Source organism: Salminus brasiliensis, chromosome 24 (genome assembly GCF_030463535.1).
Source record: "Salminus brasiliensis chromosome 24, fSalBra1.hap2, whole genome shotgun sequence".
Lineage (NCBI taxonomy): Eukaryota > Metazoa > Chordata > Actinopteri > Characiformes > Bryconidae > Salminus > Salminus brasiliensis.
The window spans coordinates 20,186,633-20,210,164 of NC_132901.1; the positions used below are offsets into that span (position 1 = coordinate 20,186,633).

The 23,532-nt window shown below is 40.6% G+C and overlaps 1 protein-coding gene across 6 annotated transcripts; it reads right to left on the bottom strand.

Moving 5' to 3' along the window:
- Positions 1–1,909: 1,909 nt before the first annotated feature.
- Positions 1,910–23,315, bottom strand: rtn4b (reticulon 4b). 6 transcript variants are annotated; one of them, XM_072669809.1, is made up of 9 exons: positions 22,246–23,315; positions 19,333–19,404; positions 16,929–18,308; positions 9,293–9,500; positions 7,976–8,114; positions 6,986–7,055; positions 5,386–5,432; positions 3,816–3,874; positions 1,910–2,888 (listed from the first exon to the last, which is right to left on the bottom strand). In XM_072669809.1, exons 1-9 carry the CDS (start codon positions 23,108–23,110, stop codon positions 2,846–2,848), a joined length of 2,883 nt encoding a protein of 960 aa, XP_072525910.1. In that variant the 5' UTR covers positions 23,111–23,315; the 3' UTR covers positions 1,910–2,845. The 6 variants fall into 6 exon arrangements, with proteins under 6 accessions (XP_072525910.1, XP_072525911.1, XP_072525912.1 ...); XM_072669810.1 differs by lacking the exon at positions 22,246–23,315 and adding an exon at positions 21,589–21,813; XM_072669811.1 differs by lacking the exon at positions 16,929–18,308 and having other exon boundaries at positions 22,246–23,312.
- Positions 23,316–23,532: the final 217 nt, after the last annotated feature.

Sequence of the window (23,532 nt, forward strand, 5' to 3'; positions counted from 1 at the left end):
CCTTTAATTTAATAAGTTGTTCCTTTAATTTAATAAATAATTCCTTTAATTTAATAAGTTGTTCCTTTAATTTAATAAAGAATTCCTTTTAATTTAATAAATAATTCCTTTAATTTAATAAGTTGTTCCTTTAATTTAATAAATAATTCCTTTAATTTAATAAGTTGTTCCTTTAATTTAATAAATAATTCCTTTAAATTTAATAAATAATTCCTTTAATTTAATAAATCATTCCTTCAATTTAATAAATAATTCCTTTAATTTAATAAGGTGTTCCTTTAATTTAATCAATAATTCCTTTAAATTTAATAAATAATTCCTTTAATTTAATAAATCATTCCTTCAATTTAATCAATAATTATTTAATTTAAGAAATAATTCCTTCAATTTAATAAATCGTTTGTTCAATTTAATAAACCATTCTATTAACTTAATAAATTGTTCCCTCAAATAATGCCTTTAATTTAATTTGTTCCTTCAATTGAATAAATAATTCCTTTAATTTAATAAATCATTCCTTCAATTTCATAAATCGTTCGTTCAATTTAATAAACCATTCCATTAACTTAATAAATTGTTCCCTCAAATAATTCCTTTAATTTAATTTGTTCCTTCAATTTAATAAATAATTCCTTTAATTTAATAAATCGTTTGTTCAATTTAATAAACCATTCTATTAATTTAATAAATTGTTCCTTCAAATAATTCCTTTAATTTAATTTGTTCCTTCAATTTAATAAATCGTTCATTCAATTTAATAAACCATTCTATTAATTTAATTAATCATTCCCTCAATTTAATAAATCATTCCTTCAATTTAAAAAAGGTTCCCTTAAATTACCAATTTGTCAAGTTAGTTTAGTATAATTCCCTCAATTTAACAATTCATTCCATCAACTTCATAAATCAATCATGAATCAAGGCTGAATAAGCAGCATGTTTAACATTTGCATTCAAAGCATTTGACTGACGCTCTTATCCAGAGTGACAATTTAATTTCATTTAATGTTACAGAGGTAGGTGAATATAGACAGCTTGTCCAAAGACTCTTTGATACCCTTAAATCAAACCCCAGTGTCTACTGCCACCCAGTCATCCAGGTTGGTTACAGGCTAGAAGGCGCTTCAACAGAGTCCAACATGAATGAGGATGTTTGGAGTTGTTGTACAAAATCCTAATTTGTAAATGGACATTTTTCTTTTTATACAGACAAACGCACTCGACTCAACACAGAACAGTCTGATATTTTGTTTCCGCTAGTTTTAATAAACCTGATCCAGCAAATCATCCAATTAATAAACCCTTTCTGAGCTAAAAGGTACCACGGCACTATGGGAAGTGCATTGCTTAAAAAAAAATTCAAATATTATTATACAATATACAGTATAACTTAGTTTTAGACACATGGCTGCTAGATGTAACTAAATTAACTAATAGTTTTCCATGACTAGAAAAACAGCCTCTAACTTTCCAGGTTTTCTTCTTGACTTTCCAGGACCTGCGAGACCCACATTTTCAGATCTCCATGAGTGAAAGGTGTCTGTGAGCCTCATCTGTGTCCACTTCTGCACTGCACACTTCATAATGTACACATAACAGGTCACTACTGATCACACTCATGTAGCGTGAACAGTACAGCCATTCGGAGACTCCAGTTGGCATCATGTCCAGTCATGACCTTGGTAAGGGCAAACCACTTTTCTCAGTCAATGGGCTGATCAGCTCACCAACCAATCAGCACTTGGTAGCGGTAATGGTAGCACCACACTGCCCAAAAACTTTTTTGTCCCATTGGCCCCAGTTTGTGGAGAAGTCTTTTATGGTCATGTTTTTAACTCCATCAGCTGGCCTTGGCTATACTACCTTTTTGGCTTCAACATCATCATAACACATAAATGAAGGGGAGTCATTCGTCTAGAAGCTTTATTGGTGCTTGTTTACATTTCACAATGCATTCCACTGAGTTCACCACGACTGTATGAAGTTATCATTCACAATTACTTGCATAACAAACAATGCTTTAAGATTTCATGTTACATAACTTTGCAGCTGAAGGTATTGGGTCCACAGAAAAACGACTTTAAATATTTTTTTTATTATTATTTTTTTTTTAAGTCAACGCTTGTAAACGTGTTCTTCCAGAGATTTCACTATATAGCTGCAATGAGGTGAAATGATGTCTCGATATATGCTCTTATCTTGCAAGACTCTATTTGCCTAGAAATACTCAGAAGCATGAAGTGCTATGGAGTAACTCTTTGCTAGTAGTTTAACACAAGAGCCACTTGAAAGAGCGAGAAGCTTTGTGAAAGTCTACACAGTTAATCAATAAAACAGTACAATCACAGTAACACTAAATTATACCAAAAATGGACTGATACCGAGTTTCTTTTTGCCCAAAAAAAAAAAAAAAAAAAAAGGTACCATTAAACGCTCCCTCATTTAAAAAACAAACAAATATTTAAATTATTTCTGAAGTACATGGGGTTTTAGAAAATAACAGAACCAGGTCATGGAATACTATTTCTTGCTTAGAGGTGTGTGACAGAGTAAAGATGGTTATTCGCTCATTTAGATCACGCCGTGTCTCAAGAAAATTATGTAGTGGCTCAAATGGTTTAACAACTTCATCGTAGTGACATTTTCGGGCGGAAAGGAAGAAAAGAGAAGAAACAAAAAGGGGGAATTGTAAGCAGTTTTCCACAGGGTGTGAGAGATTCAGTAGGAGAGAAAGAGAGATGTATGAAAATAACAGTGTAGAGGAGGGAACCACACCCTGATGCTCAGAGCAACCCCACTAGCCTAAACGTGACCAACTCCTTCAAGCACAAACGCCCTTCATTGTTCACTCAGCCTTCTTCTTTGCGCCAGGAATTTTAGCCTGGATCCTGCAGAAACAATACAAGTGAGTGAGACAAGATCCATAAGTGTTCATATCCAAAATGTTACACAATCTTAAATGAATCCGACTGTAAGACAAAGTTATATAGAAGTTAGGACTCCCCAAATGCACGATGCTACCAACACTAGAAGCACAAGGGTGCTTCCTCTGCTTTACATAGTCAGCCAACTGCAATCAAGAGCTCATCATTGGACACCTCCACCCAACTTGGAGGAAAAACGCAACTGCCTGTTCTGTAGCATCGCGCAATTGATGAGGAGAGGGAGGGGGTCATTCTACCCACCCAGACAGACCAAAGCTAATTAGTCTCCCAAGGACACTCAATCATGGATGGCCGTGGCACCACCACAGATGTAGCCAAGGCTTAATCAATACATACAAGTAAGCAGAGCGCACCACTTGGAAGCCATGACATCATTACATATTAATAATCAAAACCAGGCATCTGGGGACAGCCTGTCAAGAGTATATTGGTGGGGCTTATGCTATGCACTCACCCACACTCAAATGTATGTAAAATATAAATGCTAGGGGTTGTATTTTTGAGGATTTTGTTTTTAAAGAGTACAGAGTGGCAGGTATTGAGATGCTCCACAGAACTTTTATTTTTCTGAGCCAGACCAAAGGATAGCGCTAAAGTGTTTTGTCATCCAAGGACTGCAAGTACCCTAGCATTCCCTACATAATGACCACTGGTTGTGGGTTAAGTGTTGAAAATATTGTGCATGAATAAGTGTGCACCGCTGGATGTTCCTCCAAGATTGTGACTTTAGACCAATTACAACATGTTAATAATGTTCTATAAAGAATCACATAAGGTTGAGAAAAATATTTGTATAACATTTTTTGCTACAAATAAAGATATAGAAATAAAAACTAACATTAGGAAACAACAATGACAAATTAAACTTACTTTCCAACGACGTCCTTGATCTGGTTGTTTACCAGGGCAACATAATGGTCAATTTGCGTCTGTAGGAGATTAAGCAGACATAGCATATATATGTATGTATGTATAAAGAAAAATTTTTATAACATTACCAAATCACACTAAATGTCACAAACCGGTAAGAGGGAGGTTACAGGAAATTTACTAAGAGGTACAAAGTTCTATTTGTGCATGTTGTTTGAAACAGGATTAAAACACAAACCACATGCTACGAGAAAGGAATGATAAGAACAGGAGGATGTACTTGCACAGGTTCTATGTCTAAAGGAACCTGTTTATGTGACAATGAAACAAAACTGATTTTACACAAACTTTTCAGTTCTCCTCTAAACCGACAAACTAGTACATTCAAGTACCTTTTGCAGATGAATTTGCAAAAATGGGTCGTTCTTAAAACAAGAAGAGTTAAGATGGTTAAGCTTTTGTTTGTTTGTTCATTTACTGTGAGAAATAGGTTGAGTATCCCCCTAGTGGGGGCTGGATAAACATTTTGCAAACTGGCTGTTCTGCTTGAATAAACACAATTTCGATGACTAACATGCCTTTTTTAATGAGATCACTAACTATTGTAATAGACTGCAAATGCTGCTGTTTTGTGACTGATAGAGCAGCCTTATCATATGATCCCCCAGAGAGAAATCAATTCTTGGGCTGTCACCATCAATCACTCACTCAAAGTTGGTCTACTTTCTGCAATGACTAGATGGCATTTTACAGGATGACTGTGCATATTCTTTTTAGATTCTACTGGACTTTCCTACAGTAAAAAATAGACATTTATTTCAACTTGTTTATCTTTATTAAATAATGTATTTTGTACACTCTAAAATGTGAACTATAGTCTCTTACTGATCAATTCAAAATGTTAATAAATTACTAATATAACCAAGTGGCAGCACCATCATTAACATAAACAGAAGGTAAAAAACAAGGCATGATTTCCAACACCACCTACTAGCCAAAATAAGAGGTAGATTACTTAATTACTATGTATAATTATAATTTATGTAATTGATGATGACAGCACTATTTACAAGTAGTGTTAAAAATTACATAGCTTGGTATTCAACATCACTTATAAATAAACAGCTACACATGCAAAACGTAATGTCCATATCACTGCTGTCCAGTGAAAAACATGCATCTCCATTTTTGTCATGTTTTTAGTTTTCTCCATGGTTTGAACCCTGTAGCTACTCTGAAAACTATGTAAATAATTCTGGATGAACCGATCAAAATTAAGAGCATTTTGCCTTTTCCTGTAAAGTCACAATTTTGGAGATTTTTCGTTGGACAGCAGCCATATGTTTTATTTTATTTTATTTTTGTTTTAACTATTAAAACAGGTAAAACTGACATAGTGCAGAAGAGAGATATACAATAGAAATATCTGTTAAAACTGCCAACACTGCTTTGCAGTGCTTACACTAGCTGTTTATCTGATGGAAATCCCCTCCAACAGCATTTAGAAAATATTCACCTAACCACCTAACCGTTTCTTTATCAGGAACACAGTCACTATGAAAATTCTTACCTGATGTTTTTCATAGACCATTGGGCAAGTGAACGCACCAACCAGACCTGAAAGGTTAAAAGAAACATATCAGAAAAAAACATTCAGGTCTTGAGCCTTTCAGTTCACCATGGTAACCACCAGGCAAGCAGAGCATGTTCCACTTACCCAGAAACCCACTAAATTACCCACCGCATATTTTCCCCTGGGTGCTGTCTAAAGATAACATATACTCGAAGCACAATGTTCTGTATAGTATTGAAAAAGAAAGCATTCTTTGACTTGTGAGTCGAGGAGCCCTTGGGGTGAGATCTGGTGATCTTCTCCACCAATCCAAACAATCAATAATACATCCAAAGTAGGGCTGGGGGATATGGTAAACATACTATATCACGATATTTAAAAACTTGTCACGATACACAATATACACAATACATGTAATCATAAACTAAAGACATCAGTAACAACAGATTCTTATAAACTACCTTTCAGATACCCTCCCATACTGAATAGTGAGTAATTTTTATTCAACATCTTCTGCACTTCATCTAATTAAACCAGTCTAATCACACTGTTAGTAATGAAACCTGCAGCTGATCAGTGTGTATTAAGCACTAACAGTATCCTCAATATGCTAAGAAAAGCATATCGTCATCATGATAAAATTGATCACAACACAATAAAATATTGTCATATTGTCCAGCTCTAATCCAAAGTGTTGTCATGGTTCTACAGAGAACCACTGCTTTTACTCAAGAACCCACAAAGAAGCCTTCTAAAGAGTGCAATGGTTCTATGAATGCTTAAACCCTTAAATGGTTCCTTGACTGGTTGAATGGTTCCTCAAACACAGGTAAACCCCCTTGTAGACAGTTCTTTATATAACCTTTTTTTAAAAGGGTTAGAGTTCCACTTTTGTGTTAGGTCAAAGAACCCATTATCAGCACTAGATAGAAACTCTTTGCTATGATTGCAGCTCAGAGAGATACAAGATCACCATCTCTCTAAAAATGAAATTAAAACTGGGAAGTCAGCATCTTGGCCTTGCCATGACCAATGCCCAGTACAGCAAGCCTTTCACGGTTACACAACAGTATCACAACTCAGGAATGCCATCAAATCACTCGAGGGTGTGAAGCCTGCCTGTAGTGTCTTTTCAAATTACCTCAATGTTCTCACAGGAATATGCAAATCACTTATCTCTAGCTTGCAATTATGCAGACACCCAAGTAGCTAATGTGTCTGAGAATGACGGAAGAAAGACAATTTTCCTCTCAATGTAAATGCTAATCCTAATGACTGGCACCCTGTTTGATATTAAGCACACCAGAGAATCTGGCTTGATAGATTAGGCCAGTCAAGAAGTCGGAAGGCTGAAAATTAGACTTCTGGATTTACTGGGTTTTATATGGACCCAATCATGGGTTTAAAAATGAAGAGCAAGTCAATGTTAAGCCCACTAATGAATAACTACATTGCGACAGGAAAAGTTTAACTAAATGCAGATCACTGTGCGTTAAAATTTCTACAAAGAACTGCAGTGGCAGTGGATGTTTTTATTAATGAATTACTTATTAACCCAAACCTCTGGTCAAAATCCATGTGCTTGAACAGGCCTTACCCAGAATGAGAATAGTGAGTCCATTAAACAAGGCACCAACATACGTCAGAATCCACATGAACACAGCAAACTGGAAGTAGAAAGAAACAACACAACGGAAATTAAAGCTGTGCGTCTTATTGCGAATATAACAGAACAAACATTGAAGACCAGACCTCTATGGACTCAATCATGTAGAACATGAAGATAAGGTGCTAGATGCTAATTAAACGGTGTAAAGTTAACCATAATGCTGTGATTTGGTAGCTTGGTGCAAAAAACACACAATATACACCACAATGAGTTTTTTTTGCAGGACACGTTATGTTTAAATGACCAGGTGTTATAAATGAACCAAATTAATTTTAAAAAAGTAATCTTTTAGGAAATTTAGTGTTTAAAGAAAAAAAAAAAAAAAAAAAAAAAAGATTCCCAGACCCAGGCTATGATTAATGAGCTTAGGAACCTGTGCCAGTCATGATGCACAGTAAGAAACAGTCATGGTTCAGCCACACAGATCAGAATCACAGATCAGACCTCGATATGAGTTCTGCCCAAAGCGAATCTATTGAAAAGGGAATTTATCACTGAAATTTATAAGCTGAAACAAAAAGGCAAAGATGTGTGCATAAGAGAGTTACATATGGCTAAAGTTGAGCAATTATTTTCTTCACAGGGGACAACCAGCTCACCAGTCAACATGGCAATCACCTACTAATAGTAGCTGCTACAATCTTTGTGTTCTACTATGTTGTCAAGTTAGTGTACATAAGGAAATCTTGTTGCCTCACTTTTCAAGCTGAATTGGCTTTATCCAACTGGCCGACTGGTACAGCACAGCAAGTATCTGTGTAAATTCTCAAACTGACAACCTGACAAGATAGCTTTTTTGTTTCATTAGTGTGAACAGGACTACAGCTCTGCGTTCATCCAGTTACAGATCTTGCCTTTGATTAGAAGTTACAGTACTTTCCCCAGTAAAAATGACATGACTGAGAAAAGGACCCTCACCTTGAGAGAATCGACCAAGTCCTCGACCAGGAACAGACGGCGCAGCTCAATAATGGTGGAATTGATCCGCCCGAGGGCTATGTCGCTGTATTTATGGACCAACTGTGCAGGCAAAGCAACATCCTGGTCCAGGTACTGCCTACACAGACAAAAACCCATCATTAAGTCTTCAGGTTCACCATTCACCCGACCACATGCAAGCATCACTGTTGACCATAGCTTTTGGACAGGACACTTGTTGACATCTTTGCAATTCAGCAATTACTTTCTACGGAGATGCTGGAGAAATATGAGGTGTCATAATCCAGCTTAGTGGGAGGGGAGGCCAATCGGTTTTTTCTATGCTAAAGCCGGCAGCTTATTTGATCGTAATGAGTGGCTCATGAGACGTCAAGAGCCAGGCTTAGTTTGCATAGCTGCCAGGAAAACAGATAAGCCATGATCGAAGATCCTCAAACGTACATACACACACCTCGCTGCTAAGCAAAACATCTTAAAAAGCCAAAGCAAGCAAAAAATATCTGCGCAGTAATAACATTCTCAATTAGCACATTACCAGCACCACATTTTTTATTTTGCATAACTGATTTATTTTATAAATAGTTAGACTCCACATTCATATCACAGGAAGCAGAATGATTTGGGTTCATTGAGGTAATACAAAAATATATAAGAAAAACCCTGTGTGTCTATTTAGACACCTCATAAATCTTGTGAAGCTCCACGTTCTAACATTGTACTGTAACATGCCTAGAGGACAGCACTGATGTAATGTCTGTTTATAGCTAGATGGGTAAACTTGATATTGTTAAGACTGTGCACTTGCACATGTGCTTTTGCTTAGATTTTCACATCCAATGTGACTGGAAGCTTCGCTTGACTCTACTAACTAACTAAGTAATTGTAGACATGCATATGCATGTTTCTTCAGAAGCTTCAAATTCACCTTGATTATGTAATTTTTGATTTAATGGAAGTCCAACCTAGTGCAAGTTACTAATAAAATCAGCTAGGCAGCAAGACAACTGAGTAATTTGGCTGTTTTAGGTCAGAACAGAGAATTTTTTATGAACTAAAATTGTCATCATAGACATGTCTACTCCAGGCATGTTGGGATTTTTGTGATGTTGCATCATCTGATATACAGAAGAAAAATAACATGGAAAATGTACATGTATTTAAAATGTGTTTTAATATATTGACATCCGTCCTAGTCTTTGTTTTCTTCCTACCCAGCGGTTAACAAAATATCCATTCACTGATCGAATATCTAATTTAAGCACATTGCATGTCCCCACCCCAAACACCATCACTCACTTGAATGGGTGCCCTTCATCAGATTTCTGGATGGCCTGCAGGATACCCTTGTATATCCTGAATGTGATGGTGACGGAGAGGAGGGCCAACGCCACATAGGAGAGAACACTGATGATGCTGCACACACTGAGGGAGAGCAGGAGCAGGAGGCTGGCTCCGAACACAACCCCTGTGTTCTTCACATCACGCCAGTACAGGAGGTCCACCACTGGAATACAAGAACAAAAGGCTCATAACCACTGTGCAAACTAAGCAAAGCAATTCCACTTTTTAATAAAATAGGGGTCAAACTTGAGCAGTAGGTGGAAACAATAAGCCCAAAATTGCTCCTTTTTTGACAAGAAGATACATTAAATATCCTGTTTCAGATAATTTACTAGATTTGCCTTTAACACGCTGTACCAGAAGCTGGATATGATCTTGTTATTTCACATATTATTCACTGATTATTCAGATAGTCATGAGCCTAGTCTGCAATACTTAGCATATAAATATATATATATATATATATATATATATATATATATATATATATATATATATATACACATATGGCACCCAGCATCTAAGTTTGACCCTTCTTTTGTCTTTATGATTATGTGGACTAGGATCTGGTGAGGTGAGGGTATGTCAAGGAACATAACAAAATATGTTAATTAAATAAAATAATAAAAATAAGTCAAACAAAAAGACTATGTGAACGACTTTTTTTTTTATTACTTGTCAAAATGTATTCAACACAGATACTCTCAAGTACTCATTTGATCTAGGACGAGTAGCTCAAAGTCACAAGTCCAATAATAGAGTACAAAAATACCTAACCTCTGAACTCTGCATGCCAAATATGTAACACAATATGACCTAAGAATAGCCATTTTATGGTTCACTTATTTTACCAAGGAAAGTCTACCTTAAAAATAAAATCTGACCTCAACATGTTCTTCCTCTTTCAAATGAACATGTAGAGTATAAGTCTTTTTGGAACACAATGGAATAGATTTGCTTAGACATGATCAACACTCATATCAGCAGTCTACTACCCACTCTAACTAATGATATGAGAATTAGAGAAAATATATTTTAAAAAATGAAGTAAAAATAGATGATGGTTCTAAGGGTTAATCCACTTTGTACTGTGGTTGGGCAAATAAATAAATAATAATAATAAAAAAGCAAGCCAAAGCCAAAAAGATCCATATTTTTGGCTGCAGGCATGTCGCTTATCTACTCCCCTGACCTAATTTGGCTTAAAAAAAAAAAAAAAAATAGGGAGGGTTGGACTGGATCCACTTTATACCCATATGAACCTCTCCTCACCCTGGAAAAAATGACCAGACCCTGACCCTAACCAGAGCTGTGTGCTCATCACATCTCTCTCAGCTTAATCCCGGTCTTCTTTCAGAGGGACAGCTGTTCACTCAAAAGCACAAACCAGCAGAACAGAACTCCGATCCCTGTGGGTTAAAGGGGAATTCCACTGGTTTTTCTAAATTTCTGCATACAAAAATGACCAGGTCAACAACTATTCAAACATGGTACAGCTTTCTAAATATTCTGACTTGGTTAGAGATCATCTTTTGAGAGCCCACATTGACACTGCTCCTAAAACACTGTTCTTCCGGCTTCCTAAAGGCACCAATGCTTGGACTCCGAGGATTGTCACTTGTGAGGCAGTTTGTAGACTGTGGCTAATCTCGCACAGCCTTTACGACAGTCCACACAAATCAATGTCTTCAATGGTCGGCCTTTAACCCACCACGTCTGGGGGTCGGCCGAAGTGCTGCTGTGCTCTGGAGAGAGAGAGGTCCTCTAGACATCAAACTTAACATTTAATATTACACAAGCGCTGCAAAAACAAAAACAGCGGATGTCCACTTAAGGCATCATAACCAGAGAAAACGTGCTTTCTGTCATTCCCTGTCACTTCTAAGATGAACTTCACTTCTGCTCGTGACAGCTAGCCTTGGGTGAGGTGGGCAATTCCGGGCAGGTCAGTCCAGAATTAGATCTGAAAGAGGTTATTTTTTGACCGCTTGACGTCTCTCGACATGGAAGGCAAGTGTAACATTGAGACAAATATGGAGGGCGGCTGGGTGGCTGGCGGACGGCTATGGGTGGCGCAAACTGAACGTACTGTACATCTGAATGTAGCGAGCAGCGGCGTTCGATAAGAGAATGCGCGTCAAAACGGCATTGTTGCATCACTGCATTATTACATCATCATTACTCTATCGTGACGCCTGCATTGTTACATCACAAACGGCGGCGATCTAAAGAATAACGGCCGTTTGATCGTTGCGTGCACTTGTTGCTTTGCACGTGTTCTGTCTTTTCGTGTCAATCGCGCACACATTCCCTCTCTCTTACTCACGCACACACACACACACACACATACACCCGTCTCGCGTAGTGAAAGGCTTTAGCCTCTCCCGGTAGGATTGCCTACATATGGTAAGCACGGCGCAGCTCTGAGCAGGCTAAAAATAACGGAGCAGCCTGTGTGCAGCAGGAAACCCGCTCCCGTCCTCTCCCGCGTGCATCTGCACCAGCACCGTGGGGTAGGGTGGGGGGGGGGTGTGGAAGGCGAGCGCTAGCTAGCACTACTGCTCCATTTCTAGACAGCGCACGCAGAACGTCTAGGTAGGTTAAGGTACGTATCTGAAGGAGCCAGAGATGATCTGTGGGTAAAATTAAAGACTCACTGACCCCGATCTGCGTCCATCTTGCGCCGCCTGAAGCTCCGGGACGCAAAGGTACACAGCAGCGCGAGAGAGCGCGAGCGTACTTCCTGCTGGGACGGCGGAGGGAGCGCGAAGGCGCATGCGCGCGCACGGTGACGACACGCTCACCAGTAACAATGCGTTTACACGCTTACATACACGGCAACGACGCACTGTCGCTCGCTCACACTCACACACGGTCAGACTACATTAATTCTGCAAATCTGCAATCAAATACTGTAGGTGTTATTAAGGAGCCTGCATCCTACTTATTTATAGTCACTTATGACGTGTGTTTGTGAACCAAAAACGTCATAATTAATCGTAATTAACGTGAACATCCCTTTGAAGTAAACAAGCTGCTTACTGTGGCTTTAAGACCAGCATGTAAATGGACACTCTTCTGATTGGCTACCCTATTCAGTGCCTCATTCACAAACCTACTGTATTGATTAAGATAGGTAGATGGCAAGGATTTTGTGACCTCACAACACAGGCATGCAAACTGTATTTTAAAATGAATGAATGAATTAAATAAATAAATAAATCCCATGATAGTGGCCCTTTAATGTAACTTTGGCTGTTGAAGTATCAAGTCTAGTAGACCAGCACGGCTTCTCAATCTGAAACCATGAGCACACGTTCAGGTAGTGGAGTGTAACAGCAATCCCTGTACCAAAGTCTCTAAACCAGTCCCAAAACTGCATCAGGGTCCCTGACAGCAAGAGGTCAGCTAATCCCAAGATACCAGGCCCTCAGACAATTCAAACACCCCTTAACAGCGTATGTAAATGCTGCAAGTGACTGAAGTGAATCCGAATAAACCGATTAACCCCATCCTTCACATTTTAATATGAATGCAAATTGTATGCATGCTTCGAGTTTGCTCAAGTGTCGCGGCACCATAACAGCAATCCAATTCATAATACTCCCATAGTACCCATGGAAAACAAACTACTTTTCAAAATATGTCATATGTACTATTACCTCATTTATGAAAACATTAATGAAAAGTAAGCTGCCAAAACAGCCTTTTGAATTCACTGCTTTTGGGAGGTCATAAAAAAACAATAAATTGACATAGGCCTGCCTCATATACATATTCGACCTGTAGTCCACGCATTAACCCTAAAGTTACGTCTGAACGTGGGTTTCTTTCTAAATGAGTCACTCTACCAGGCAGTCAACCAGAACATCATTTGCATAGATCACTCTTAAAGAGACTTTATTTAAATATTTGTATTTATATTTATATATTTATAAATATCATGTATTTTAATTAAATATTTGTATTATCCATATAAGGAAACCTAACTGCAAAAACATCCTGCTTAGAATAAAAATATAATAATAAAAAATTTATATAGACCTTTTTATACATGATGTGGGGGGCTTCTTTTTGATTGAGTTACACTACCAGGCAGCCAATCAAAGCAGAGATCATTTACATGCATCACTCTTAAGGACAGCATCAACAGCCCATTTGATTCTAAGCTCAAAAAAGTGGAAAACTGGCCTGATAGTGCAAGTTTTTTTTGGTATTGACATTTGTGGTATAAACAAGTGGTAATCAGGAAAACAAAATACACAAAAATGTAGAATACAGGCCCTTTACAGCACATAAAGGCCAATATTCCTTTGAACCTGTCACTCAAAGAAAAGCGAACTTTCTGCATTTACTGAAGACACTAGGGTAACAACGCTTTGCTCCTTTATGACAACATACTTAAAAATGATATCATCTTATAGTGGTAGATAGAGCTGACCCTGAGCACAATGCCCTCACTGTTGCAATGCGAGTCAATTGTGACACAGCATCTTTAGTTCTGTCTCAAAAGGCAACACTCATGATGGTCAGCAGACACAAAATACCAAAAGTAGGAGAAAGCTCAATAAACATATAGAAATCATTAGAAATGAAGACATGCCTCATTTGTTGGCTAAAAAGGGAACTTGTTAGTCAAGAAGACTCTCCAGACTCTCAATGGGAAACAAAACTGAAAAAAATGCCAGAATTTCACTCATGGGACACCAGGGCCATCTTAGGACCATCTAAAACTACAGTATGGGCTAGTTGCAGTAAAGAGAACTGGCTGTTCTTAGAGAATTCGTCACATCTGCAGATACTTTTGGCACAGATCAGCCTACCTCACCCAGAACCTTTGAACACCACCATAGCGGTCATCACAGCCAAGCCATACTGAGTGCAAAGGTCCATGAGGCATGCAAGAACATTCTCCATACAGAAGTCTAAAGTAGAAGCCTTTAGAAATGCAAACACCAATAAAACATGCAAATCTCAAACTGCACAACTAAGCAAACGCTCCCCACATGACTGACATACGACACCGCTATTAAACACTTTACAGAATAAGCAACAGCTCAAGTTCTACTTAATCCCACCTCCACCGAGAACTTCAGAAGTCACCTTTAAACTAGCCTGAGAAGACGTGTCTAACCAATGCAAATCAACGCTTCTGTACCCTGGTCTTTCCAGTGAGGTGAAGGCTGGCTGTCCGTATTGTCCATAGCTTTCCCTGTGGATGGTAAGGGCCGGTCTGCAGGGGATCAGCTTGGCATTCCAAGCTGAGTTAAGGAGCGTCGGGCTGCAGTGGCGGGCGGGCGGGGCGAGGTGGGAGGGGGGGAGCCCGAGTGTTGGAACGACGAGAAGGAAAGCTCCCTCAAGTAAGGTGACTGCAGCACGCGCTCTCTCTCTCTCTCTCTCTCTTTCTCTCTCTCTCCCTCTTGCTTGCTCGCGCTCTCTGCCTCTCAGGCTGCGGGACTGAGGTCAGCTGACTGTCTGCTGGCTCGGGGAACCACTAAATGCACTGACGCAGCGACTCTATTTCCCCCTTGCGCACACTCGCACACACACTCCCCCTCTCTTGGTTTCTCCTCCCACCCCCTCATATACACACACCCTTCTACTTAACATTTACATCTGCAAACACAGATCTCCACCTTCTCCACACACTCTCCCACAAAGATACTAGGACATGACAAGAGGCTTTTTTTATATATACACATAAAATGTAAGCACCACCTTGTAACTAAAAATATAGACTATATTACCCTTAATTATTAATTTTTAAAACATGTAATATGAAAAACACATGGGTATTCTGCCAATGCACTCAATCCATCACAAGAGTTGAAACTTGCACATAAAAGCAATGATAACTGAGCATGTACATTTTTCAACTGCCAGACAGTGCGCAATATTCTAGCATAATGTAATCAGTTTACAGGGACGTCCACTAGAGGGCGCCTCTACCAAAGACAAAAAGGGACCTTTGCTCCACTGCCTGCCTGTTTTTTTTTTTGTTTTTTTTTTAACAATCAGGTTATGGTAGTCACAGTCTAACAGAGCTCAATGGTCCTGAATAAACAGATTTTAGGCAAATCTGAGGTACAAGGTCCATTCCAAAGGTGTCCACTTCAAGGTGTGGTCTTGAGGGCCAAGACTACCCATGCTCAAATAAACCTGCCACCAGGCAATGCGCACTCGCTGATGTAACCAACAAAGTGCTTCATGTCAAACAAATGAGGCAACACTGGTGTATAAACCATCTATCTTCTCCTGATGACCTGGTGTTGCAATGCAGGCATGTGGATTCGTACAGCCCTGGCAACCTGTAGTACATAGGAGATTTCTGTGACTGCTAATCGGACTAGCTTTACAGCTTTGAGAAAAGTATCTTATGAAATGCTTTGGTTAATGTATCAAGGGTCCATCTCGCATAAGTGTTGATGGAGAATAAAAACTAACTAAAAATGACCCTTAACACAATCCACACTGCAATAGTTCTGTTAGGGCTGTGTGCAGTTGACTTATTAACCACACTGAGAAAACCGGGCTGACTCAACGAGATTGTTAAACTACTGGTATGAGATACAGAAAACAGGAAGTTTCATGATTACGTTCATTACGATAAGCTCTTCAGAGAAAATCAAGATAAGCAGTACTTTAGGGGTGTGTTTAGACTGGTCAGCTTTGGCTTGATTAAAACGAACCCCAGAGAGACTGCTCTTTTAGTATGGTTCGTCAGGGTAGTGTGAACGCTGCCTTTTAAACTCTGGTGCGCACCAAAAAAGCAGGACTGAGCAGGAGAGAGAGTCTGAACAGACTCTGGTGCGGTTCATTTGAAGCAAACATGTGGTTTTATACTGATATTATCGCTGCAAGCTAATAAGCCAGGTTTAAAGTCATTTAAACACATTATTTTCCCCCTAGCTATTGCGTGTCATGCGTGTCATATGTCACCCCCACCCCCCCCTTTTCGTTCGATTGCAAATATGCCAGTATGAATGCAAAGCAAACCAGGACTAAAATGCAACAATGTATCCCTTTCTTGCTTGATCCAGACCAAGGAAACTACAAGTACTAAAGGTATAAAAACACCCTAAAATAAAAAAAGCCATGAAATTAATTTAAAGCTCATAAAAGTGCTAAAGTAGAAAGGAACATCCTTCTTTTTAAGCTCCAAATACAAAGGAAACACTTAATTGTCTACAAAAATAAAACAAGGAAGGGTACATACCGAAAGAACCTAATCTGATTCAAACCCTAATCAATCTTCATCTTAAATATTGAAACATAACTTGTTCCTTTTATGGAAAACAAAACATGAACGTTGTCCAGTGATATGCTGGAACATGGAATGTGTAAAACAAAAAAGGTAAAGGGCTTTACAAAAAAGGTTTGTGAAAATGCATGGATGATGCATAACTAAACATTCATTACCACCACTACATACATGCATCATGACTATCAGACCATGCAGAGTGACAAAAGAACCATGCAGGAGACAAAAAAAAGATGAGGGAAATGAATGAAGACCGACAAGATGACTGGAGATGAGGGGAAGGTGATGACTTGAAATGATAATGAGCAGCTACATCGCCTGCTAAATTACCTGCTCCTGCTCTCAGGCTAGGCAGCTTGACTGCTTGCGGTTCTGCTTTCTTCGTGGTCATCGTGTCGGTCTTGACCACAGGGGAATGGGCCAAGGGAGCCTGGGAGGGCACTTGAAAATCGGACAATTCTAGACCGGCCTTGCCTCTGGCTGGAGAGGCTCCATCTAAGGGTTCGGTGAGTAGAAGGTAAGAACTTTGATTCTTTGTTTCTTGTACTGTGGAGTCTTCCTCCACCGGCTTTTCTGCGATGTTTGGCAACATGTCCTCCTCTTCATCAACCATTTCTGCTGCCTTGGCAAACTTGGAGTTGTCTAATGTTTCCAGAAACTCATCGATGGCACCCCGAGGAGGCTTCTCGACAAACTCAAACTCTTCAGATGACACCTCTTGCTCTGACACCTCGTCAGCAGCTTCATCTTCCTCCTTGACAATGTTCTTTTCAGGATCAATCTGGAAACTTGCTGGGTTTTTCGCCATGGCCTCCAAAACCGGAGAGAGCGAATCTGCAGAGGGGCTTTCAGAATCAGAGTGTTCCCGGGCCTTTTCAGTTGGGAAGCTAAGACATTCAAATTTGTCAACCATCTGAACGGAATCTTGACCCAAAGTCTTGAAATCATCTTGGTCTTCAATGGTGGTCTCGTTGCCTTTTGGAGAGATCTCAGCCTCCTTGACAAGGTCGAAGGCGCCAAACATCTGTTCTAACACCTTTGTTTCTGCACCTTGCTTTGCCTTTTCAGCAGCAGCTCTTGCCTCAGTCTCCTCAGTCATCTCCTTAAGCAAAGGAACCTTGGTTTCAAAAGCAAACGGATTGTTCCCTGACAGGGAGAAAGGAGCATTTGGCGAATCATTTCCACTTCTATGGACTGGACTGAAATCAGGGCTTCCCTCAGACGATCCAGAGTCTACTTTGTCTGGGTTAAGTGGAGAAGACTTTAAGATGTCTGGGAGAGAGGGTGGTAAACCAGACTCCTCTTGCTCTTTAGAAGTGGTTGTGAAAAGGTCAGAGGAAGCGAGCTGTTGCCTCAGTGATTCAGTGGCTGCTTCCCTGGAATCAAATGATGGCTCATAGTCCTGTACCTCATCTTGCAGCTCTCCATCATGAGCGTTCTGGACTAGATCTGGGGATGGACTATCTGACATGGTTGCTGCTCTTGTGTCTGCTGTAGTTTCTCCAAAATGAGAGAACTCACTGCTGGGGTTGTCAACAGGCGAGAAACTTTGAAAAGGTTTTTTCATTTCAAACATTAAGTCGTCGTCTGACTGGTTTAGTACGTCTGGCTCGTATCTAGACATGCTCCTAGACGGTGAATCATTGCCGAATGAATCCATGGTTATCTTGTCGATGTCCTGTGAAGCTATGGGTGAAGAATCTCCGTACTCTGTTGAATTAGAGGTAAAATTTTAATTAAGGGTTATCTTGTGCATAGAGGGTACTTGAGATGGAGCGGTTCCAATGGAGGTTTTATGTTCCCCAACCCTCTTGGTCAATCCCTCTTGATTGCAACCTTTTGGCATATAACGTTCAAATGTACCATAGAGACATTTTCAGAGTAAGCACCTGTGTTTTGGCATTCTGTTCTCTGTCTGGTCTGAAAGGGCATGAGATATCTGTGCATGCCTGATTTCCAAAGGTGCCATGATATTATTCTGACCAACAAAAATGGGGAAGTTAATTTGCCTGTTGGCAACTCATATTTCATGGCACTGGGTTTTACAAACTTGATGTTAACCATCTTCCTTGATGGGGGGGCATGGGGTTTCCTCCAAATAGTCAGGAGAGAGAGAGGAATGGAAAGAAGAGAGGGTAAACAGAAGCAGAAGAACTCCCTGCTTCTAAGATAGATAGATGTTAATATAGATACATCAGAACAAATAACACAGCTCATCTACTCAAAGACCACCATGAAGAAAATCTGCAAGCACTGAGAACATGCAGTAGACCAAAATGACCATTATCTGTTGTTAACTTAACCTAAACCGGTTAAAGCAGATTATCTTTCACAGACTTTCACACGTAAAACTTCAATCAGGACTTTAAGAGCATGAGCATTTTAGTCAATATTTTTTTCCATCATTGCATTTGGAAACCTTTGGAGAGTGCTCCCACCAAAATCATGTCAAAAGATTCCTGACTGGAGCTTTAAACATTTTAAACGGTAATGAGATTCACTGAAAGCAAGTACTCAATCACACAAAGAAAACTAGCTTTTCTTACATTAGTTTTTACTTTTTTAATGTAAAAACTCCAATACTCTGCATAGGCCTTGCTCTCCAAACATTGGTCATACATGGTAGCATGAATCAGTTATTAGTCAATAGTTAATAGTAAGGAAGCACATAAATGTCAAGCCAAATACAGTAAGTAGAAATGTAGAGTGTTAGTAGCATGCAGAAAGAACTTGCCTGAAGTAAATTGCATCAGAGGCGGAAATGGAGCAGCAGGGGCAGCCGCAGGGGCAGGAAGACTGGGTTCATCTAAAGGAAAAGTAATAATGTTGTGTAATAAGGACAGTTATGAGCCACCAGAAGACATGACCCACCTAAAGCAGGAAAGAACAGTGACTATGCAGTAGACTTAAGGCACTCACAAATTTGCATCCACCCCCACATTAGAAAACGTGATACATAGATCAATGGAGATCACTGACTTGCATCCCAGAGCTGGCATTCTAAAGATATCTGCTATTCAGACAATGTTTTTGTTTTAGTTAATCTTCTAAAGACATTAAGTACATTATTAATGACCACAGTCTTGATTAAAATGGTCCTTACCTACATAATTAATACCTAAATTTGTCCTCTAACTTCAGGTCCACTCATGTTTGGGTGGATTTATGCACCAAAAACCAACCATGGTTCATTTTACATTATCATTTTCTTACTTCTCTTTATCCATAACTTCATCAACTTTGATGTTAATAAAGAGGGTTAAAGTGCAATAGGACGGTGGATGACCCCTGGTGAGGCCCTGCATTAACACACCTTCCTCTAAGGTAGGAAACCACTCCATTCAGAACTGTTCCGTTCAATTACCTAACAATTTTATGACCTCAGCCCTAAAATAATGCCCAAATTTGGTGGACATATTTAGGAGATGTGAGATTGCACCTTGGTCCCTGACTGCATAGTTCACCCACCTGAAGTGTAAACCATTAAAGCAAAGACATCACCTGTGGTTGGTGTGGCGCAACAGATAACACCACTACCTAAGCTAGCTGGTAAGCTACCACACCATGTGGGTTTGATTCCTGGTCTGGGTGGCTATGGTGCACTACACCAATAAGAGTCCTTGGGCCAGACTCCTAACACTCCATTGGGCCACCTTTGTAATATGAGTAACCTTGTAAGTCACTCTGGATAAGAGTGTCTGCTAAATGCCATAAATATAAAAGGAACATCTAGCTTACGGTTCATTTTGAATTAACGACCACGGTAAGGGTTCTTTTACGACTTGTTTGTCATTTAAAAAACGTAGGCGAACTTCAGAAAACAGCATCTACGTAGGCCTGCTCCATGGAATGGAACAAAAACATCTGCATGCAGACAGTAAACTGCAAATCATGACATCCACTATAATTTCAGGATACAGCATACAAAAGGCCCAATGAGCAAGCATTGGTGGAGAGAACACACCCAGCACATTCATTCACAAGCATTGCTTTTTACAGCATTACTGAGAAGGAGCTATTGAAATGAACACCACCACCAGCAGCATGGACCACTTGGTCTATATATAGGATTTTGCTATGTTTTAAACCAGGCTCCAGCCCTTCCCCCTAAATCCATCTAGCAGATATGTGGACTGCTTGAGGGTGTGGTCTACCAAATCAAGTTAAAGGGGTTAAAGTTGACAACCCATGAAACAATGGCTTGCAGTCCCTGAAATTTGCAGCATCATTGTACTGGCACTTGTGAGCCACACTGGGCCTTCACTGACTGTGTTGATGAACTGCTCCCCAAGGAAAACAGTAATGTTGTAAAATGGGACACTAGCTTTGGAAATTACATCGGTATAACTCAAATATTCAACATAGAAAGCATCACTCTCAGATTACATTGAAGCCTGGACTAAAAAGGTGTTGAAACTTTGACCAAATCAGGCTTAATCCATGTCTGGAAAAAGGCAGGTGAATGTGGCCTAGGCAAGGCTAAGCTTTACTTCTCAGTGGCTTTGTGTGTCTTTCAGCTCTAATTCATCAACCATCCTCTGCACCACCAATTCAATACGCTTCAGACTTACTATGAGAGACGTCCACCAGATTAGTCTACCAAGAAAGCCTTTAATGTTTGGTGTCTGATGCCTTGAATCATACTACTGAAATGACCTCAGCAGTCCATGTCAGTCATAGCTCGCCTTTGTACTTCCCCAACCTCAACCAACCCCGCCCTTGTGGCCTCCTGTCAGGGGATTTGCCCCCCCCCATACACACACACACATTCAGAGCAAATTACAGCATAACAGATATTTAACTTCCATGTTTTTCCGAGCTTTGATGGAAATAATCACCGGCTTCCATACCTATAGCTACCTTCTCAAATAATCAGGTAACCTTACTTCAGATTCCCCAGCCTACATAGCTAGCTAAATCATTAAGCTCTTATGTTAATTTAAACAGAGGAGAAAATGACATTAAATAATCTCAGAAAATGATAAATCACCGCAGAATCAGGGCCACGTCCTCTTCTCCTTCTCTCCAAGCCCCCAAAGCCATCCTCTGGAAGAGGGTGTGAGCTCCTTTGTTTGAACAGTGTTGCTACCCACCAACAATACAGAAACAGCCCCCCTTAGCTTTGGCTAGCCAGACCCCCTCCTCATTCACTGAAGCGTGGCTGAAAACAGTCGTAAAGGGGTCTTAACCATAAAACGACAGTCCCACTAATACACAACGGTGATCTGCCATCTCTATCCAAGCGTTCATTGCCATTTTTGGCACAGAAACAGGTGGGCCGCAGGTTCTCTTCACATAACGTTAGCTAGCCATGCTAGCTGGCTGGCTAACTAATGCATGATCATCATCATCATCATCATCATCATCATCAGGATCGTTATCTACTGTTGTCTGTATCGTTGCACTATTTATCCAGTGTTCATTATTAATTGAGGATATTAAAAGACACACTGGCCCATCCTTTAGGAGTGAAACCTGCCTCCTAAGCTGGCTATAGCTAAGTAGGTGGGGGCTTGGTGCTGCTGTGATTAACGCTGGCTTGTCAATAGATCAGGTTTTAGGGGCTAAAACAGAGGCTTCTGCACAGATTAGACGGATTACACGAGCACGATGTCGATTAGCATACAGAAATACAAGCAGCACTCACGTGATAATGATGGTGCAGGGGCTGCCGGAGTCGGTTCCTCCTCCACTGGGGCGGATTTGGACGTCTCCTCGGGTGCTGCACCGGCTGCAGTAACGTTAACGTTAATGTTGAAGTCCTGATGCTCCTCTATCACCTCTTTCTCCTTTTCTACTGGAAATGTAAGCTCCTCAAACTCCACACTCGATGAAACCGAGACTGCAGGTTCAGGCACTGCAGTGATAGCTGGCTCCTGCTCAGGCTGCTGCTCAGGCTGCTGCAGCTTCTCCTCAGCCGGAGGCGCTTTCAGGGGTTCTGCTGCTGCTGCTGCTGCTGCTGCTGCTGCTGGTGGTGCCGTGACCTCCTGCACTGGCGCTGCTGCTGCTGCTACTGCTGCAACAACCTGCTGCTCCTCAGGCGTCTCTGGCTCCTCTTTCTGAACAATTTCCTCTGAAGAAGAAATCAAGTCATTCTTCTCAGACAGCTCAGTCTCGGCTTTGTCTGTTGTCGGCACGACCACCACCTCCTCCTCCTCCTCCTCTTTTTCCTCCTCTTCCCTTTGCTCCTCTTTTGTCACTGGTTCCGCCACCGGCTCTGCCACATGAGCTGGAGCTGGATCTAGATCTAAACCTGCCTCCTCGGCTTGTGTATTCACACACTCCACCACCTCTTTCCCCTCAGTCTCTTCTTCAACACGTTCCTCTTTAGCTACGGCCTCGTTGCTGCTCCCCTTCAGGTCCCCGACCACCACCACATCTTCTCCTCCTCCTCCTCCTCCTCCACCTCCTGCTACTGCTACTGCTGCTGCTGCTGCTGCTGCTGCTGCTGCTGATGGCTCCTCTTGCACTCCGTTTGGAGTTGTGGAGGAAACTTCTTGAGGGTCTGCCATCTTGAAAACAAACGTGACTTAAAACTCCTCTTTTCCTCAAGCCGAAGATGGCAACTGCCGCTGAAAGCCCCCCCGGTTCAGCCCAAAGCCGCGCTCACTTCAGATCTGCTGGGTTTTGTTTATGTTCTGGTGAAGCCAGGGTGAAGTAAGTGGAGCTGACCGCCCAGAGCAGCGCTCAGCCAAAGCGCTTTTGCCTCTGCTGCCCAATATTGAAATACAAGCCAAGGCCTGACTGGCCACTGAGCAGCCAATGGAAAGCAGCGAGGGACGAAGGGCCACGCCCAAGTCTGACAAAACAACGCCCGTTTTCTCAAACCTTCACTCCACCGCATGAAAATGTGGGCCAAGCAGAGCGGGCTGGAGGAAGAGGTGGATGACATAACTCTACTGGAGTGTGTGGCAAAGTGTGTTACAGAGCCACT

Excerpts from the sequence above, each read along its gene's own strand:
- rtn4b (XM_072669809.1), bottom strand. The coding sequence starts at position 23,110 with ATGGCAGACCCTCAAGAAGTTTCCTCCACAACTCCAAACGGAGTGCAA. Across the intron at positions 18,309-19,332 it reads TCTGATGCAATTTACTTCAG|AGTACGGAGATTCTTCACCC; the intron begins GCAAGTTCTTTC and ends CTAATTCAACAG. Across the intron at positions 5,433-6,985 it reads ACTCACTATTCTCATTCTGG|GTCTGGTTGGTGCGTTCACT; the intron begins GTAAGGCCTGTT and ends TTAACCTTTCAG.